Raw genomic sequence first — 20885 nt, 5'->3', positions numbered from 1 at the left:
CGCATTAGAAAAATCTTATTGACGTCTAGCAAGAACCATGCGTCACCGTGTTCGTCAGCTAGTGGGCTTCGCTCGCAAGCAGCATCACTTTGTCGGTCTGAGTCCACTGGTACATGGAGATAGGATGAGTTTTTTTTAAACTCCACACCGCAAGATGAGACACAGAGAGAAATGATAACCACCGGGTGGTAGTGGAGCACTGCTATTAGGTAGTTTGACGACTTTGACCGTTACTAGCTCATTGTTTGCCACTACATCGGTCGTCTACGGAGCAGGCATTCGAAGTACCTTACAAACCTGAGCGATAACTGAATCATGCGGCATTCAAGAAACGCATGCAGATTTCCAAAGGAAAATTCAGGAGATGCACTTGAGTGGACCTCATGGGCCGTTTTGCACAGAACGTGTCCGAGGGCATACATATGTAATTGCACATTGTCCCCAGGCTAGCACGGGATCTATTGTGGAAGAATTCGAACGTGGAATAGGCTCGGTCGCTGCCGCGATCAGGGTGTCTTAGCAAACTTGTCTAGAGCCAGCTCAAGGAGCGTGCTCGATTAGAGCCCGCCCGTACTCCCGCTCCATCCCGAATCTTGATCTCACCACGGCAGTACTGTGGGATCAGTTCATAGACGTCAATGTTCCTGAGTGTGTCATGATATTCGCCAAAAGGATGGTAGATAGTGCATACCATGGTATGTAAACAGAAAGTCCGCTTATCTACTTGTGGGTCAGCACAAAAGTGTATAGCGCTAATTGATTGCTTCTTGCTGACTGATACGAACAAGGGCACAACCTCCGAAATAAGTCTGTCCAGCCGTTGCTTGTTAAAACTGCTAGGACGGCCTGCGGATTTTGTGATCTGCGTGTCCAAGGATCTTGCAATCCTTGCACGGTGGCTTGAAGCTGGAACACTCAAACATAGCCTGGCGCAATAGACAACCCAAGTCACACTGGCTGGTCGACCACTGTCCAAGATTTAGCTAACTCGCTCCAGAATTGACCGCACAGTGGCTGCGAATGATGCCGTCACCGTGTCACATGTGACATTAAGTAAGGTGTAGCAGCACTACCTACTTACTCACACATCGTTCCAATGTGGGGCGGATTGTCAGCTAGGGGTGCCTCATATCCGACGAGATGATCGCGCTTTCGCGCAGTCGTCAAGGTTGATGGCGTTTATGCTGTGACAGTAAGCAGGGGCATCAAAAGGCCTATCATTGCGAGCTGACCTTTGCCGTCAGTCATTATCTAGCCCAAAGTTGCCATGAGCTGCCGCAGCGTTCAGCAATGCGTCTTTCCCCGCTATTAATCCTGGATAGCCGGCTTCTACGCTGATGTTGATCCAGCCAAGGAGCGTTGAGAGTGGGCGGGCAGGCGAAGCAAGATATGAAGCCGCTGATACACCGCGATTCATGCTGCATCCGACACGCTACACTTCTGTACACACCCATTGCGAACGAGGTCCGGTTCTCCACGAGATTTCCACCTCCTCGCTATAAACTAGTGTTCAAGTCTGAATACGCGAAGCCCTTCAGAGCTGCCAATATCTTTTGAAAACTGTGGTAGTCGACACTGTTCCTTGTATGCACCGTGCTCTGCTGCAAGCTTCGGTCTGCTCCCTGCTTTAAGTCGACAGCGGACCGCTGCATTGGGTGCCTCCACTCTCTTCCCAGGGCCATCCTCCATGTCAGTGTTGAGGCGAATTGATCGTTGTTACTGCGGCGCTACTTTAACTCACTATATCCTCTCGAGTCGACCTTGCTGTACAACCGATCTCTATCCACACCCTGTAACACATTTTAATAACCTGGTCCCTGTCAGCACTCGCTCCCCGCTCAGCGATAGATTACCTACTCTTACCCTCGCCGCGCACTCCGTTCTCCGCACGGTTGTGCAGCTCGAACCTCCATCTCATCGTTGATTGCCCATACTGCAGGCCACTTCGCGATCAATACTCCAACACGACGGGACTCGCTCGCCCCTGTCAAACCCCGAGTCTGTGTGTTCAGCTCAGCCGTTCATCTCGGAAACGACGAAGTTTTGCCGTTGGTCCTACCAGGCCCCATTGGCCCTGCCGTGGCACCCGCGACTCGCTAAATACGCATTCCCCCCGCGCCCACGCAAGCTGCCGTGCGATCGCTCAAGGCATCAAAAGCGGACCGCTAGGGCCTTTTGCGACATTCTGGTCGAGGTGCTGCTGGAAGGTAGCCCGCTTCGTTTCACCGCTGGTGTATTTCGACTTCGCATTGACCGATTGTGACACAGAAGAGCCCCTTGCCACGCCTTGTTGTAGTGATCCGGTGCAAGGCGTGAGCACAATCGTAGCCCGATACGGAGACCTTGGCCTTTTGCTTGCTATCAGTTATTGCGGATGTCTAATGCACGGCTTCCCCCGCTGGTAGACACGGGAGTCCCGTCATCGTTAGGACGGATGATATCAACCATCTCTTTCGGCCAGCCGCAGCTAGGCGTGAACCAGCGATTGAGCACCAGCTCCTCCCCGCCGCCCTCCATGTCGTCTGCCAGCGACTCGCCTCTCACAACTCCAAGTTTCGACTCGAACATCTTTCGTGCCTCGAACACCCCTTCAGAAGAACCGTCGGATGCGCGGTCAAGTTACTCTGAGATAATACCCAAGCTGGAGGAGACGGAGCTCCATCTGGCTGATGTCAAAGAGGAACACTCCCCGGAAGAAACACCCATATCACCCACTGAACCAGTTCGGATAAGACGAGCTCGTGGGCGACCACGAATTCATCCACCTCGTTCGCCCACTACTCTCGCAAAACAGGCAAAGGCACGATCGAAGACAGGATGCACAACTTGCAGAAAGCGCAAGAAGAAGTGTGATGAGACCAAGCCGTTCTGTAATTAAAGCCTCAAGCTCTTGTTTGATCCACCTAACGTGAAGCAGGCATGTCATGTCAGAAAAACAATATCCACTGTGAGGGCTACAAGCCTGTCGAAATATGGAAGAGTGGCAAAGAGAGGGCAGCAGAGGGTAAGACGCTCTACCAACCACTAGCAAGCCAAGCTCACGAGGACGCAGCTCGAAAGCGCAGTATCGACAGCAAATTTGAACTTCCACCACTCATGGAGGGTGTTGAGAACGATCTCGATCGCGACCTCCTGCAACATTTCGTCAGTCGAGTCAGTGCAGTCCTGACCCTACATGGGGACAAATCCTCCAATCCGTTCACAAAAATCTTGTTGCCCATGGCCCTTCAGCATGAAGGTTTAATGCACTCCGTCCTCTGTCTCTCCGCCTCCCACATGTACTCCATCAGCCCCTCGCAAAGATACGAAGACAGGCAAGTCTTCCACAGAGGCAAGGCATTGCAGCTGCTCATGCATGACATGGAGCGTCAGAAGGCCGGTGACGGCGGGGTCATGGTTTATGAAGACTCGAATGTCGCTCAAATACTTCTGCACCTGCTACATTCAATATGCGATGGAAACACGTCTGGCGAATATAGGATGCACATGATTGCTGCGAAACAGATTGCAATGACGCAGAAAAGCTCGAATCCCGAGTTTCAGTCACTGTTCGACGAATTCTTCTACTACCACTACATTGCTAGCGGCATCACATCCCTGGACGATACCGAAGTCCTCATGATGGAAGATTTTAATCTTCCCTTCAAGATCAACCCAGAAACGGCAGGCCTCATTGGAGTGTCGGACGGTCTTTTCGGATTCATCTCAAGGATCAGCAACCTACGTCGAAGACTGCGCACTCGAATTGATGAGAAGCTCGAACCAGTAATGGACTACGAAGCACTCCTTGCCACGCAAGCCATCGATGCCGGTCTGCGCAGTTGGATTTGCCCACAACCCCCTGGATCCCCACGCTACACCATCTCCATGCTGTACCGTCAGGCTACCTGGGTATACCTTTTCCGGACAACAAAGCCATCCCGTCCGCATCCTTTTATCAAAAGTGCTGTTGACGCCGGTATCAGCTACATTAATGAGCTACCAGCCGAAGGCTGGGTGCAGAGCAACGTATTGCTTCCACTTTTTTTGATAGGATGTGCGGCATTTGAAGAGGAGCAACAAGTGGAGATCACCCGAGCTTTCAACGGTCTGATTGCTTGCACCGGTCTGGGCAATATCACGCATGCCAAAGAAATTGTTGAGGAGATATGGTCACTGATGAAGGTAGGTGATCCAGAGTCTTGGGACTGGGAGCGGCGCGTTCATGCGAGGAACTGGAGTTTTCTAGCTACATGAGGGGACATTGTGGATTAGGACTTCGACATCAACACGCTGGTGATCCGCGAGCAGTATACTCATTTAATCGACTTCGGTTCGATCCTTGGGTCGCCTTTTTGGGCATATTTTGGTCTATTCATCGCAAATGGAGTTACGGGATATTTCGCAGCTTGTCAGGGAATTGTTGGGCTCCTGGATTATTACGACCCAGAGCCATTGCATCATCGCGCCTTGCTTTACATGGAGCAATGGGAGTCTTCACTGGGGTCTTACCGCGGTATCACCGAATTTTTTTCACGGCCTTGAGATTGGGTTGCATTGGGTGGAGACAGTTCCAAGGTTCAATATGATGTCCTGTAAAACTGGGACTGGGAAAAAGGACGGCAGCTTTCATTTGCTTCAATTCGCTCTTCTTCTTTCTGCATTTTTTTCACTGGCCTGATTGCATTCTTTCATGCTGCATTGCTTCGGCTTGTATGCGTCAGTTTGCATGCGCATACATTTGCACCGGCGAGGCACTTTTGTACACATGGCATGGCGACACTTGTTGCCGTCGCGTGCTGCATAATGATGCGATTCTACTGCCCACAACGACACGTGTGTACGCTTCAGTTGGTATACCTTTACAATGCATCCTGGCTCCACTCTCCTCACCACAACACCAGCTTTCTCTCTGAGCTTCCCTCGCTGCCGTCTCCACGCTCAACCGGCCCACGATAGCACGATCGACCTCGGTGCCGAAAGGAGGTGCAAGCGCACAAGTGCCACACCACACACACGCACACACACCCAGCGGACCATTCGCCAGTGCACCGCCCATGCCACTCTCCACCTATGTATACCATGTCTAGTGGGCGAGGGTTTCTCCTCCAATCCACATATTAGCGTCTGGGTTCCCTCGTCAGCTTCCTTACGCGACCCCGTCGCCAGATGCTCGAGTGACTCAAGCGTGGGATGCGTGGCTGCATTCTGAACGTCCAACATGCAGTCTCCTCTCAATCCGGACTCGCGCATTTAACCGGTGACGATCGCTGAAGCCTCGCGAGAACCAAAATGCACCCAGAATACCTATGTACACACTACCGACTCTACTAGTACTGTCTAAGGCCTGTATCCGAGCTCACAGCGTCAACTGTGTCAGATACTCCGAGCGAGAATGGTGCCGTTGAAAAGATCGTCCCATGGTTCAAGCCCCTCTTTCGACAAACGTGGGATGTTACAAATTTCTTGCCCAGCGTCAAGGTATGTATGTGTGTAGGTACTACTATATATGTATGGTGCAAAGGTGGATTGTGGCTTTACATGACGCTTGCATTTAGACTGGCCGGCCTGAAGTCTTCGGAACACCTTCCTGCGTCGCGCAGTGGTGACCTCAATATCCATGGATGCAAGGCATCGAGAACTCATGCTTGGAGATTCTCGATCTCGGGCCTTTTCTCGGTCTTGGAAAGCGGAGACCCCCACGCCGTAGGGTGGGTGTTGTGTACCGACACCAGGGCACATATAGCCTGATAGGTAGTTAGGTACATTGGTACCTGGGATTCAAGTCATAATGTGGTGGTACCCAGGCATGAACTGACTCCAGCTTTTGCCGGACAATATGACAGGCATCGATGATGATCCTATGGAACAGTCACGCTCGCAAGAGACTTTGACATCATACTATGCGAGCCATCGCATGAGGGCGCAGTTCATATAACCATGGAATTAGCGCTGCGTGAACTTATATTTAGCATAGGGTTAGGCCGTGCCAAGCTCTACTAGCTAGCTAAGTAAGGTTAACTAAATATTATACTATAAGATTTTATAATATATTCTAAACCTATTCTAAATATATTCTATACTAGTAATACTATAAGCTACTACTACTATACCTATTACTAATATATCCCTTATATCCTATATAAGTAGATTAAAATATATTTAAAATATATTCTTAATAGGTTATAGAAGCACTATTAATAGTACCTTACCCTTAGCTATATCCTAGATAATATTAGGGCATAGCCTATAGTTAGCCCTAATAGGGTAGTTAAGATAGAGAGTAGAGAGCGCTACTACTATACTAAGATTAATAATAAGGGCACCTTATATAGAGTAAGAATAGATTCTAAATATATTCTAAATAGGTTCTAATATTCTTAGGCTATTCTAGGTACTAGGGGCACTTTATATACCTATACTAAAAAAGATTATAGGCTTAATATAGCCTACTATAAGGTTAGTAAGGTTAAGAAGACTAGCTAGCCCTCTATAATAGAGGTCTATAAGGCAAAGAGTAAATATATTATTAACCTATTCTTAACTTATTATACTAATATATATAGACTTTTATATAAAGGTTATATATAATTATTAGAATACTCCTTACTATAAGTTATTTAGAATATATTTAAAACTTATTACTAATATATTTTATAGAAGTTCTCTAAGCCTAGCTAGTAGCTACTATAGGCCCCCCTATAAATACTAATACCCTCCTAAATATAATTTAGAAGAAGACTTATACTAGCTATAATAGTAATAAGGTATAGCCTATAAGAACCTATTAAAAATATATTACTAACTTATTATAGCTTAACTTTATTACTATATCTACCCTACTAAGGATTTAAGGTTATTAGGTTCCTTATACTATCTATACTTATAATTATCCTAGCTATAGTAAGTTATTTATAATATATTATTAACCTATTCCTAATATATTTTAAGACTATTACTTTAATACTAGTATAGACCTTACTAATTCCTACTAGAATACTGCCTAGTTCTACTTATAGTATACTTTTATAGAGCCTAGGGAGGATAGGGAGGATAGAGAAGATACTAGAGAGGAGGAGGGAGATAATAATAGTAATAAGTAGGAACATATTAAGAATATATTAAGAATAGGTTCTAATAAATAATATATAATAGTATATAACCTAAAGGGGTAGTAGTAATTACTAAAATAAACTCTCTACTCTTCTCTTTTTTTTTTCTATCTACTAAAAGTAAAGTACTATTTACTTTTATAGGGTCCTTTAATAGTATATAACTTTTTCTTTTTACTTTTATAGGTATTATAAAGCTCTAGTAGTCCCTTAGATTAAAGAAGAATCTAGTATTTATAGGTGTCTAGCTATAATATATTATTAATATATTCTAAATATATTTTAAGAGACTAGACTTATATCTCCTTTTTACTACTTTTACTAAATATTATTTATAGTATAAAGGGGAGCAACTATTTACTCCTTTTCTTTACTCTCTACTTCTTCTTTAGCCTCTACTCTAGCTACTACTTCTTATTATAGACTAGCTATCTTAGAGGGTTCTTAAACCTTAGAGGAGGCACTTAGTGTAGTCTACTCTACTAATAGAGAATGTATTATTAACGTGTTTAGAACATGTTCTTAAGTATTTACTATTAAGCTTCTATAGAAGATCCTTGCTTCTATAATACCTTATATTATAATTCTACTATAGTTTACTAGGGCTATTTAAACCTTAGGATAATACCTCTTAAGGTAGTAGATAAGATTACCTTTATTAGAGAAGTAACACTAAAATAGTTATTAATATATTATAAATGTGTTCTAACTTACATGTATATATACTCTATAAAGTTCCTATACCCCTAATCTAGCCTAAATAGCCTAGTAGAAAAGCTTGCTAGGAAATACTATACACCTATTATTTAGGTAGGATATTATAGGAGAGAATACCCTAGTATTAGATAGAAGTAACTTAAGCTTAATATATTACTAGTATAAATCCTACTTAGTATTAGAATAAGTTTATAATATATTCCTAATATATTCTATTATATACTAACTTTAAAAGATCTTTATAGACTATATTAACTAGTTATATCTAATAATATTAGGAAAGATAGATAGTAAAATAGTATTAAACTCTTAAATATAAAAAGTTCTTGTAGAGTATAAGAAGAAAGAAGAAGAAAGAAGAAGAAAGAGAAGAAGAAAGAATATATATTTATCTACTTATATATACTTATATAATAGACTAGAATATATTAAGAACTAGTTAGGAACTAGTTATTATATTTATAGACTAACCCTACCTTATATAAAAAGTAGCTATCTCTTTCTTAAGTTTAAACTATGCCTTTTATAATTTAAATAGTGCCTTTTTCTATATAAGTTCTTTCTTATCTACCTCTAGCTTTTCTTTTCTCTCCTTTAGAGCCTAATTACTAAGAAGAGCCTTTTATTATAAAGTTTATAGTTATAGACTAATAATAAGTTAGGAATATATTATAAATGTGTTTTGCAAAGCATACCTTTAGGTTGCTATTAGTAGAGGAGAAGAGCCTAGTAGTAGAGAAGATAGAAAAGGGGCTAGTAAACTTCTTTCTAATACTACTCTACTACTTACCCTCTAGCTTTAGGCTTTTAAGCGTGCTCTTTTATTTCTTATTAGGACTAAGATATATTTAGTTAAGTTAGATATAGCAAGACTTGCTTTATTATTATTTAGAGTATTATTATTATTATAGGATATATTCTAAATATATTCTAAACACGTTTTAATTAGCAAATATATATAACACTAGTGTAAGACCTACTTTCTCCCCTCTAAAGCTTTTTAAGGTACCTTTGCTTAAGCCTATTAGGAGTTCTATAGTTATAGCGTATTCTAAACTTGCTCTAGGCTTTAAACTCTTTTATATCCTATAGATCTATCTAGTATGCACTATATAATATTACTTATATAATTCTAATAGGTTAAGAATAGGTTATAAACTTACTTCTAAGTAGCCTTAAGAATACTTATATACTTACTAGTTTTATATCCTTTCTAGCCTACTTGCTTAGCTATATTTAAATAAGATTCTAGTTTTTCCTATACCTCTTTTAATATTTTACTATAGTATTACACAATCCTAGTAGTAATTACTAGGTTTTTCTTATAAATTACCTAGTTTTAGGTATCTTTAGAGGGTTTGTATTCTAATTATATAAGAATAAGTTAGGAACACGTTTAGAATAGGTTTAGAATATATTTACTTATATAAGAGCAGGTTAGTAAGCTAAAAGTATTCCTTTACTATTAATACCTATAGTAATTTACTTAGATATAAAGAGGTAGTATTATCTAGCTCTCTTTTATATACTTTATAAATACTTCTTTATAGATATACTTAACAAAATCTTATACAAGATTAAAGTTGCTAGCGCTAGTTACGCTTATAGGGATTAATTAACTAGAGATAGCGCCTAAGTCCTAGAAATAAGTTAGAAACATGTTATAAACAGGTTATAGTGCGCTATAAAACTTGCCTATTATCTACTTATTACATATATTAATAGTAGTCCTATAGAATCCCTATAAGTAAATATACCTTTATAACACTTATCTTTTTATAAGTGCTTTACACTTCTAAAAGAAGTTAGTAATAGTAACTTAATATATCTTAGTTATATCCTTATCTATAATAATTCAGCTAAGTATAATAACTATAATATATTAGAAACGTGTTATAAACCTATTCTTAATATATATACTTCTTTTCCTATAGGTAGAAGATTACTATTAGAATCTCTGCTTATGCCCTATATAACCTCTTATATAACATATCTATCTAGAATATATCTTAATTTAATAGAATTAATACCTACTCTTTAAAAAGGTAAATAATTAAGTTACCTAAGCTTAATATAAAGATTTGCTATATATACGCCTATAGTAACGTGTTAGTAATATATTCTAAACCTATTCTCTTACACCATGTATAGTTTTAGGATCCTAATACTTTATCCTCTACTTATAGTGTACTCCTCTAAGGCTACTCTTAAATAGGAACTATAGAAGCTTTTCACGCTTTATAATACGTAAGATTTTATCTTTATTTATAAAGCTAATATATATTTCTTTAATAGAATAGAAACCTTTAAGTTAGAGATAGATTTAGAGCTAGGTTAAGTTTAGGAACTAGGCTATAATAAGTTAGGAATATATTTATAATAGGTTGCAAACAACTTATATTATATAAGCTATAGAGTAAGCATAGGCTATAACACCTTTACTACTTCCTTAATATTACTATTAGATAGTGTTAAGGGAGGAGGAGGTATATATATATATATACTAAAAGAAATAATAGTAAAAAAAGGTATTACTACTATATCTATTAGTATAATTACTTAGAAGGTAACTTTATATAGGATTTTAAATAGAGATCCTTACCCTTATAGATAATTAACACCTAGAATATATTAGGAACATGTTAGGAATAGGTTGTAATATGCCTACTACACTTCTTTATCTAGCTTAACTATAGCTTAACTATAGAATATAAAGCAGGACTACTAGAAAGATTTAATATCTCCCTAGTTAGAAGACCTTATAGATATATAGAGTCTACCTCTAGTAGTACCTAACTAAAATAATATTTTTTCCTAGTAGTAGATATTAGGCTATAGTTCTAATAGCTAATATATAGTTAAGCCTATTCTATAATTTACTAACTTATTATTAATACGTTTTAAATATATTTAAGTTTTGCTCCCTACCTAATTTACTATAGTCCTTATTATAGGATAATAAGACACCTAGTAGTCCTTATAAATCCTTAAAGAGAAGCGCTTAATAAGGCTATAATAATAGCTTCTTATTTATAGTTCTCTTTATAGAATTTTCTTAAGTACTATACTTTTTAAGGTTTAGATCTAATTATATAATATATTATTAATAATATAATAAGAATATATTTATAACGTGTTCTTAAGATACTTACACACTTTTACCCTAGAGTATTAGTATTTATACTAGCTTGCTAGCTAGCTATTAAAGAATAGTGAAGTTATAGGCCTATTAAGATAGATAGACTAGCAGGAGTATTATACCTACTAGAATTAGAATAATTTAAGAACGTGTTCTTAACGTGTTACCTATATAGCCTACACAAGCACCTCTTCTCTTATTAGGTAAGAGCTATCTTTATATTACTAAACTAGTATTATATACTTATACCCTTAGCTATATAATTAAGGGTATACTAGGAGAATAGCTATATACTTAATAATTACTAGTGTAAGTAGTAGTCCTTAACTATTACTATAAGTAAGGTATATATTATACCCCTATAATATATTACTAACCTATTCTAAACTTATTCTATTTACTTTTACTTACTTCCTTAATACTACTACTACTATCCTCCTCTAGTACTTTATATAGTTACCTAAATTTATCTCTAATATTACTATCTAGTTTAGATATATTATCTAGTACTACTATATTAAACTCTAGTATAGTATTTAGGAACGCCTATATATTATTAAGAATAGGTTTAGAATATATTTAAAAAAGATAGTAATAAAAACTATATTTACTTACTTAAATTACCCTAATTTATACTTAACTATAGGCTAGTTTATATAACTATAAAAATTTGCCGCTGTGACGTGGACTTGAACCTATAGGGATATTCTAACCACTCGGAGTAAAGCCCAAGTCGCCCGACGCTAAACCCATGGTCATATGACATGCCACCACCCATCGCATGGTGTCCAGTGCGGCATGTACCCAAGATAAACAAGACTAAACTTAGCTTCCAGGACCAAGACCGGCGAGACCAAGACCTCAATCCTCATCCTGTGATCCTCCAGACACAGTAATCCCGGATGGCCCGATAGGCAAGCAAGTTTCCAAGGCAGCAGCATTCGCAAGGTCATAGGCCTCGATCTTTCGCCCCGTTCTTAAACCGCGTTGTTCCCGCGAAGGCTGCATACTCAATGACTCGCGACAGAGTATATCTGACTTACGCATATGTGTCCGAATTGCATATTCTGGAAAAAGAAGAGGTGCATGAACCCTTCAGCCGAATCGGTGCGTGCACCGTTCACCCATCTTGACGAGTGTTGTTACCCGATCATTCACAACTCTTGGCATGTGTCGCGGTGCCTGCATACCATGTACTGCACCTGCATTACAATGTCTGTGGAACTCGAAATCCGCAACGCTCCTCCATGCAAGTCATAACACCAGCTCAGAATGTGGAGAGTGCTACGCAAGGTCTGCCCGTCAATGGGCCACACCATATGTAGGTACATTCGGTACGTCGCTCGTTCGTAAAAGTTCCTCACACCGATGCCGACGTAAGCCCCAGCCCCATTCATCGACCAAAATCATCCACCTCCCATGATTTTTTGAAATGCATCTTGGCCAAGCAATGGGCCCATTGGCGCATGCAAGCCCTCCTTTATTCCAAGCGGCCTTGGTGATGAACGTGATTGATTCTCCATGCGAAGAACAGTCAGATGAATGTTAGGCTGCAGCTGATGCAAATGCAAACCGCAAACGAGCATGTCAGCAAACTGCACATATTACAGGCTTCGTGTAAGCGAGCTGCCAGAACATGACTGTCACATTGGTAGGCAGGTAAACTGTGTGGTTGCAAAAGCCAGGTAATGGAGCAACAGGGTACATGACGAATCTGGCGGCTGGTGGATACCTACATGGAAACCTTGGGCATCTTGAGCCGCAAAAAAAGTATTACCAGGCATGGTTCATCGTGGCATCTGAGGCCACATGGCAAGGCCGTGAATGGTGTTGCCGCACCGTCAGAGGTCAGCCACAATGTGCCGCCTTTTCTCTGCTGCACAGTGCACGCCCAATTGTTTACTCGGGCTTACCAAGGCGACACCATCTTGTGTGATAGTGGCGGCATTGTCCATGTCAGACTATCACCTCTCCCACAACTTCCAAGTTTCCCTTTCGAATCATCTGCCTGCCAATAACCCTCACTGTGCTTTGCTACATCACAAACTCGGCTTTCGATGCCGCTTTCCTCTCGGCTTCTGAGAGGTGTGTGCCAGGTGCCCAGTCCATGTGCACATCAACAATGCATGATCACTCGATAGCCGGCCGTGCTCTCTCCCGCTCGTCCCACTTGAATAAAAGGCCCGATTCGTGTGAGACGGATCCCCAAGGTCCCCCACTGTCCAGGCTCTGAAACCGCATCCAGATTCCAAACAAGGCAGAACCTCGGGTCGATGAACCGGCCTTCAGATCATGTCGTCACCACGCATGACGTGAAATTGTGATTGGCCCAGCCAACCCCTGAGGAAGAAATAAAACATCCGGCATTTCCTGGCCAATTGTGGAGGCTAACTGTTTTTTCTTGCTTGAGAAATTCGGGGTACGCCGACGCTACAACAGGGAACGGGCCCGAGCCGCTATGGGGACTTGTACAATCAAGTGGGTACGGAACAAGATGGTTTGCGGCTTGCCGCCCGAGGTTGATCCATCAAGGAGGAAGCCAGCGCAGAAGATGCCGAATCCCGCACCTAAATAACTCTTTGATATACGATGGAAACCTGATACTCCGTGCCGACTTATGATCCGCGAGAATGGTTCATCACAAGGGGGGGGGAGTTAGGATATAGGATATTATTCATGTTTCCACAGACTCTATGCAGGGGAACGCGCATCGTGATGGATGGGTGGAGGGCGCATCATCCATCCTGAACGCCTGTGGAGAACGGGAGCGGTAGTACCCAACTGACCATGTCTATTGATGATTTTAGTTGTGACTCCGACATATATGCGCATGTTATACATCTGCATGCAACACACCGTGAGTAGACTTTGCAACCACAATGGCATCTTCTCAGTGACGTGAGAATGAACAGCATGTAGTTTATTTGAATCAAAGGAATCGGAATCCACGAGTGTGGCATTCAAAGCAACCTGTAGCGAAACCACCAAGACATCAGAAAACTAGGTAGAACCATGACCACGCGATCCAATGACCCAATGATCCAATCCAATCCAACACCATCCCCCATCCTTCCCGGACACCAATATTCATCAAATCTTCTCCGCCGGATTTCTCGGAACTCACAGGACCGCCTTGTAACTTGCTAGGAGAACGCGGAACGGCAGGATTTCTCCAAGTCGGCGAATACTCTCTCCCAGATGCCTGAAGCCAACTCATACCTTGGAGCAAATGGGGGTTACTTTTCCCATCTCGCTAAAGCATAACATACCTGGGGTAAGGCCGCCCGCCAACAACGGCACAGCAATGGGGCCGCAATCCTTTCAACATGTCATGCATGAGAGCCGGAGTGACGTGGACCAAGAGCAACTTACGACAGCAGTGTTGCGTGTTGTATCGAAGTGTTGGCTTCTGCCTAGTACTCGTGGTGGCTGTGAGGGCCGAATACGAATGATTGCAGGACCATGTGGCGCGGATTTCTTGGATGTTGGTGGAATAGCAGGTACCGGTAGAGTGTGGTGATGTGGTGGCATGGGTAGCTCATGATGTACGTGGTGTTGGGTGTTTACTCAATCCGGTCTGAGGTGGCGATGACAATGATAACTCACCCACCTTGAGACACGTCACCCCGTTGTATTATCTGCTGAAGTTTATTGTGTTAGGTAAAGAGTACTCCATGTGGGACGCTTGATCCGCTCGCGGCTTCGTATTAGATACAACATTGGGCTGATGACGGCTCATGTTGCTGCCCTGTGGTTCTTCTGTGGTGTGTTCAGCGACACAATGACATGTACTTGTTGATTGAAGGCTACCAGTTCATTGTCAGAATACAGTGCTTTTCCAGCAGACTAAGCAGCCGGAAAAGCGCGCAGTATCTGTGAAGTACAGGCTCTTCTTTGGGTTTGGGACATTAATCACGGTAAGGAGCCACGCGATCGTCTCATGTTGACTTATCTCCACTGGCGGGGATCGAAGACTGGTTAGTGAGGATTTGTATCAGTAGGTTTTAATTGAGATACATATACATGGAGTCTCTTTGTGTTGGTCACTGTGATTTGAGGTTTAACTGTAGTCAATTCATAATTTTGGCCGGGGCCAAAACGGGGAGACTCGAACATATCGTGGAATGGAGATGTGTTAGGAGGGTATAACGCATCTAACTGTGTGGAAAATGTGAGGACATTGGACAAAACCCAATTTTCAGCCTCTGCACCTACTATGTCCGCCATAACACCACTCCTCCTCCCCTCTAAGTGCCTATTTGCGCCTAGTGCAATGCCCGTCTTTGGTTACAGGCATTCTGCATCTCTTTGCACTCTTGACAGGTACCTCAGTCAAACATACGACCGATCTTTAGACCTCAGGAACAAGGAGACTATTCCAAAAAGACTGTTAGAGGTTATGATAATTTGATCGCGTGCTTTACTTTATCAAAGACATGAGACTGTTTGTGAGGCGTCTATACTATGCGCCTAGATGACTCCTCCTACTTGAGATATCTTTGCAACTTCAAGCGATGGTCCCGTCTTGAATACGTGCTCTTCATTTCCATGATCGTAAACGTAAAAGCCATTAGATTAGAAGTATTTATGTAACATGCTGTATGAATAAGCATGGAGAGACGGTAGCATTTGAGAATATATGAAGAGGATGATTTAGAGAATAATATAGTAATGTAAAATGTAAATTTGCTGGGTGAATTTGCTGTATCCCCTGCGTTCAGTGCTGTAAGACTGTATGGGTCACGATAGAGATTTGTATAGGCTACAGAATCGGTATCTCCTGTATCGATCCTTCTAGATATTTATGCTGCTCCTGTGTTACATTATCACCTAGTCTGGTACAATCAGGGCGCACGCTTCGAAAAGTGTTGCAAGAACTAAAAAGGAAAGGATGGACTATTGCCAGGGAAAGTATCTGATAAAGGGTATTTCATTTGCAACTACATCAATCCGCCAGAACCTATCTGATGGCTGAGACGTCCCTGATCTCTGGTGAAGACTTTGTTGGTTGTGTGATTTGAAATGAATTGGTTGATTAAATCATAGACACTCTTTTTCTTTGTTTCATTCCCATATCAAATAGAGCTGTAAGGTTGGCGTTGATTATGATTGCTGACAGTTGTTCACTAGGCCAAGGTGTAGACTGGTAAAGGCAGGCAATAAACTGTTGGTCAAGAAGGTATTTGGCAGATTCATTATACTGTATCCGGTTGCACGAGCAGAGTCTCTTAATCAACCTTGATGTCAGTCATACTATCTTGTGTCCTTGAATGTTCTGGAAAAAGAATTGATGTCAAATAGGTTACACTGACACTTGTGGCAGAGAAGTGTATGGATAGATCATAGACTTGACCCAGAGATTTACCGCCTATCCTTGTCACAACTCACTTCCTCGGTGCTTTATACACGAAGGTCAAGAACGTCAAGCGAGGTTGATATTCACATGGATGGACAAATGGAGGTTGGACAGCTTCCGTGGGGCGCCGTGATTGGCTACGAGCATAAAATCAGGAGTGGGGTTATGCACTAATTGAGTCTAACTCTCGTGGGGTTATGCACTAATTGAGTCTAACTCTCCGTGGCTCGGTAGCGCCTTCCCTTCAAACCTCCGAACATACAAATCATGGTACTTCTACCTAGCCGAGACACAACATGTGTGTAGATGGTGTACACAATCCTACTGCGACACACAACCCCCTCAAGCTTGAATCATATGTGAGCAACAACACCGACGCATTAGATACCATATGTTGATTAGTCCGACGTTTTTGAACAGGTTAACACCATGCACTTTTATCATTGCGAAACTTCCCAGACGAGCTTCCAGCCCTCAATCCAGCCTAGTGGCCGGCGTCTGTCTAAGCGAGCTCGTAAGCGAGCCTGCAAGCGAGCTCTAACGCCGCCTTGTCCAGCAGCAATACCATATGGCGCTTGAACCCCGTTCAATGAATGACCTTCGACGATGGCGGCAGAGCTGAGGCGTATTTGCGCCCTCGTCTCTTTCTCTCTCCTCCTTCTCTCTCCATCTGTTCACGATGCTTTTAGTTCCTGTGTGACACGACACGATGCTGCCACCGGAGCAAGGCCATGCAGTATCCATGGCTATAGAGCGTGGCGAGATACCGCTTTCGGACAAAGATGCTCCGTCAGCGCCGAAGGACACCGAACCCCACCCTCCCACACCATCAACGGATGGCTTAAGCCATCGCATCGCGGCCACAGCATCAGCCGTGAATGAGAACAGCATTTCTTTGCGAGAATTAGATCCCGTCTCAGTTCGCCTGGAACACCTTTCAGTCTCTGTCGATGAATCACCAAACGCATTGTCAAAATTATTTGCCAAGCAAAAACAGCCCCCAAACCAAAGCCATGTCAAGACAATACTGGATGATGTGTCGGCCAATATGCCACCCGGATCCCTGACAGCCATCATAGGTGGCAGTGGAAGTGGGAAGACGTCTCTGCTCAATCAGATGAGTGGGCGCTTGCAAGGGAAACGGCTGGCAATTTCTGGCAAAACGCTCTTCAATGGCAGCACAGATGTCTCACATGTTCGAAGCGCATATGTCATACAGCAAGACATTCTCTTGCCAACTCTGACAGTGCGAGAGACTTTGAAGTACGCCGCACAGTTGCGTCTGCCCTCTACTATTGGCGAGAGCGAACGCATGCAGCTTGTGGAAGAGGTCATCCTGGAGCTTGGTCTCAAGGAAGCTGCTGATACTCGCATTGGCAACCATGCACACAAAGGATGCAGCGGAGGAGAAAAGAGACGAACAAGTATTGGGGTCCAATTGTTGTCCAATCCAAGCTTGCTTTGGCTTGATGAGCCCACTACTGGCCTGGACGCAACCAGCGCGTCCCAGGTCATCAAAACATTACAAAACTTGGCAAGAAAAGGCAGGACCATCATAGTCACGCTTCACACGCCCAGATCCGAGATATGGGAGATGTTTGACAACGTGATACTACTGACAAAAGGTTGCCCCGCCTACACCGGTAAAACCGAGGGTTGCCTGTCATACTTCGCCGAACTGGGATACGAGATGCCACCATTCACGAATCCTGCTGAATATCTAATCGACGTCGTCAGTGTGGATAACCGAAATGAGGAAGCGGAACAAGTCTCTAGGCAACGTGTTGATCGCATTGTTGAAGCCTGGAAGAGACACGACTGTATACCTTCACATGAGAAAGGTGCGGAGTCAGGAGCAATAGGTCCCCAGGGTGAACCGGCAGGGAATCCTGCTTCTAGTAACGCAATGGACTCAAGATCATCAATGAAATGCACGTCTTTTGTCCAACAAACACGAGTGCTCACAGCAAGAACGTGGAAAGTCACCATCAGGGACCCTATGGGCATGTTTGGCAGTCTGCTTGAAGCTGTCAGTATGGCTATCATCACAGGCTGGATCTTCCTACAGCTGGATGGGTCGCTCTCAGGCATTCGATCTCGGCAGGGTGCACTTTACAATGCGGCAGCTCTCCAGGGCTATCTCATACTCCTTTTCGAAACCTACCGACTCACGACAGACATACAATTATTCGATGAGGAAGCACGACAAGGTGTTGTCAGCATACCCGCCTTTCTAATCTCAAGGAGGCTTGCGCGGGTCTTGATTGAAGACATCCCAGTGCCTTTACTGTTCACCCTCGTCTATTACTTCTTCTGTGGCTTTCGACCTGAGACAGCTCAATTTTTCACATTCTTTTCCGTCATCCTTTTGCAGCAATACATTGCTGTATGCTTTGCTATGGTGTGCGTTGCGTGCTCGAGACACTTTGCAGGGGCCAGCTTGGTCGCAAATCTTGCATATACGCTACAGTCCATGGCCTGTGGCTACTTCATCCAGTCCAATACCATTCCAGTGTACGTGAGATGGACCAAGTGGATAGCCTATGTGTTCTACGCCTTTGGGGCTTTATGTGCGAACGAGTTTACTGGTGCCTTCTACGACTGCCCACTGGAAGGTGGACCGTCCAACCCGGCCTGCAAGGAATACACTGGGGATTTCATCATGGATTCGCTCGGCCTTCCAAATGACTGGGTATGGAGACCGATCCTCGCGTTGGTAGGCTTTCTTCTGGCTTTTTACATCGGCGCAGGTGTTCTACTCAAGTTTTGGCGAGCCGAAATTGCCATGGCGCGCGCAAGGCCATCGAACTCGAATAGGGACGCCTCCGCTGGTAAGGAGGAGATGAGTAATAGATCTCCTGAGGAAGTGCGAACCATCACCATAGGCCTCGATGGCTATGGATTGGATATTGAGAAGCGCTCACTACGCAATCGGTGGACAAAGGAGATCCTCAGGCCACTAACGACGCAATTTCAGCCTGGTTCCTTGAACGTTATCATGGGTCCTTCTGGATCAGGGAAAACCTCGCTACTCAATAGCATGGCTGGAAGACTAAAAAATGACATGTCCACAAAGTACTTACAGTACGGCAATATGACCTTTAATGGCCTCGATCCCTCTCAAGACGTTGTGCACTCCATATGTGCATTCGTCACCCAGGACGACGACGCACTTCTAGCATCCTTGACTGTTCGTGAAACCCTGCGATATGCAGCTGGTCTCCGCCTGCCGTCATGGATGTCGAAGGAGCAGAAGGAGCACAGAGCTGAGGAAATACTGCTAAAGATGGGTCTTAAGGACTGTGCAGACAATCTTATTGGAAACGATCTCATCAAGGGTATCAGTGGTGGGGAGAAACGACGAGTAACTATCGCTGTTCAAATTCTGACTGAGCCACGAGTATTGTTACTCGACGAGCCGCTCTCTGGTCTTGATGCATTTACTGCATCATCCATTATGGATGTACTTCACGGCTTGGCCAATGAGGGACGTACGCTCATTTTGACAATTCACCAACCACGCAGTTCTCTCTTTGGTGGATTTGGAAACATACTACTTCTCGCTCGTGGTGGCTACCCGATCTATGCTGGAAGTGCACAAAACATGTTGCCCTACTTTGCCGCACAAGGCTACGAATGCCCGCGACACGTCAATCCTGCGGACTTTGCCCTTGACCTGATAACCGTCGACCTACAGCATGCGACAAGAGAGGCTGAAAGCAGAGCCAAAGTGCGAAAGTTGATAGATTCTTGGACCGCGGACAAGTTTGTTGCTATACGCGTTGGCTCGATAACTACGCCCGCTGAACTAGGATCACTTGCGAGGAAGCCTTCCTCTTTTGTGTCGGCGTACTCGATCCTCATTCGCCGTGCTACAAAGAACATGTTTCGACAACCAGAAATACTCATTGCACGAGCCATGCAGGTCGTGGGACTTGGTATAATACTTGCTCTTTACTTTGCGCCGCTTAAGAGCGACTATTTCGCCGTCCAAAATCGCATGGGATTTATTGTTGAGATCGCTCCCCTATATTTTGTAGGTAGTAAGTACAGCCATCACATACACACGTAAAAGAAACGTTCTAATTAGCAGCAGTGCTCAATAATATTGCCATCTATCCAACCGAGCGAGACGTCTTCTATCGCGACTATGATGATCGTATTTACGGTGTAGAGGCTTTCTTCCTCACCTATATCTCCATTACAACACCTTTTGAAATCATCGGCTGCCTTATCTTCGCAGTGTTGGCAGTTATGGCATGCGGCTTAGAACGCAACGCGGAGACTTTCTTCATCATCACCTTCAATGCGTTCTGTATCACGAGTTGTGGTGAAAGTCTTGGTATCGCATTCAACACTCTCGTCTCACACTCAGGTTTCTCGGTCAACCTCATGTCGGTTTTCCTCAGCATTGCTCAGGTCATGAGTGGTGTTTTGTCACTGCAGATTCCAGATTTCTTGCAAGGTAAGCATATCCCCTTGCACGCAATTCCAGTGGCTGACCGAGCGAATAGCATGGAATCATCTTAGCCCCGTTAAATGGGGCGTAGCCAATATGGCGCCGTATACTTTGCGCGGCTTG

At 43.4% G+C, this 20885-nt stretch overlaps 5 protein-coding genes across 5 annotated transcripts; 3 read left to right on the top strand and 2 right to left on the bottom strand.

The window, feature by feature from the left end:
- Positions 1–2515: 2515 nt before the first annotated feature.
- On the top strand, positions 2516–4236 carry IAQ61_006833 (uncharacterized protein; the record flags this gene model as incomplete). The annotated part of the gene is made up of 3 exons (XM_066097325.1): positions 2516–2870; positions 2918–3004; positions 3053–4236. 3 exons carry the CDS (start codon positions 2516–2518, stop codon positions 4234–4236), a joined length of 1626 nt encoding a protein of 541 aa, XP_065952802.1.
- A 649-nt stretch (positions 4237–4885) lies between these two features.
- On the top strand, positions 4886–5730 carry IAQ61_006832 (uncharacterized protein; the record flags this gene model as incomplete). Its single annotated transcript, XM_003845679.2, has 2 exons — positions 4886–5167; positions 5314–5730. Coding segments are annotated over 2 exons (699 nt in total), but the record flags the coding sequence as incomplete, so codon positions are not given.
- Positions 5731–13621: 7891 nt separating this feature from the next.
- On the bottom strand, positions 13622–14478 carry IAQ61_006831 (uncharacterized protein; the record flags this gene model as incomplete). Its single annotated transcript, XM_066097324.1, has 3 exons — positions 13622–13738; positions 13949–14196; positions 14394–14478. The coding sequence occupies 3 exons, from the start codon at positions 14476–14478 to the stop codon at positions 13622–13624; spliced, it is 450 nt and encodes a 149-aa protein (XP_065952801.1).
- Positions 14479–14925: 447 nt separating this feature from the next.
- On the bottom strand, positions 14926–15174 carry IAQ61_006830 (uncharacterized protein; the record flags this gene model as incomplete). Its single annotated transcript, XM_066097323.1, has 1 exon — positions 14926–15174. The coding sequence occupies one exon, from the start codon at positions 15172–15174 to the stop codon at positions 14926–14928; it is 249 nt and encodes an 82-aa protein (XP_065952800.1).
- A 1838-nt stretch (positions 15175–17012) lies between these two features.
- Positions 17013–20833, top strand: IAQ61_006829 (uncharacterized protein; the record flags this gene model as incomplete). Its single annotated transcript, XM_066097322.1, has 2 exons — positions 17013–20343; positions 20436–20833. The coding sequence occupies 2 exons, from the start codon at positions 17013–17015 to the stop codon at positions 20831–20833; spliced, it is 3729 nt and encodes a 1242-aa protein (XP_065952799.1).
- Between the last annotated feature and the right edge of the window lie 52 nt (positions 20834–20885).

Source organism: Plenodomus lingam, assembly GCF_022343315.1.
Source record: "Plenodomus lingam strain CAN1 chromosome Unknown contig_26, whole genome shotgun sequence".
Lineage (NCBI taxonomy): Eukaryota > Fungi > Ascomycota > Dothideomycetes > Pleosporales > Leptosphaeriaceae > Plenodomus > Plenodomus lingam.
Note: the sequence above shows the minus strand (reverse complement) of the source record. Positions and strands in the feature narration are given on the sequence as shown.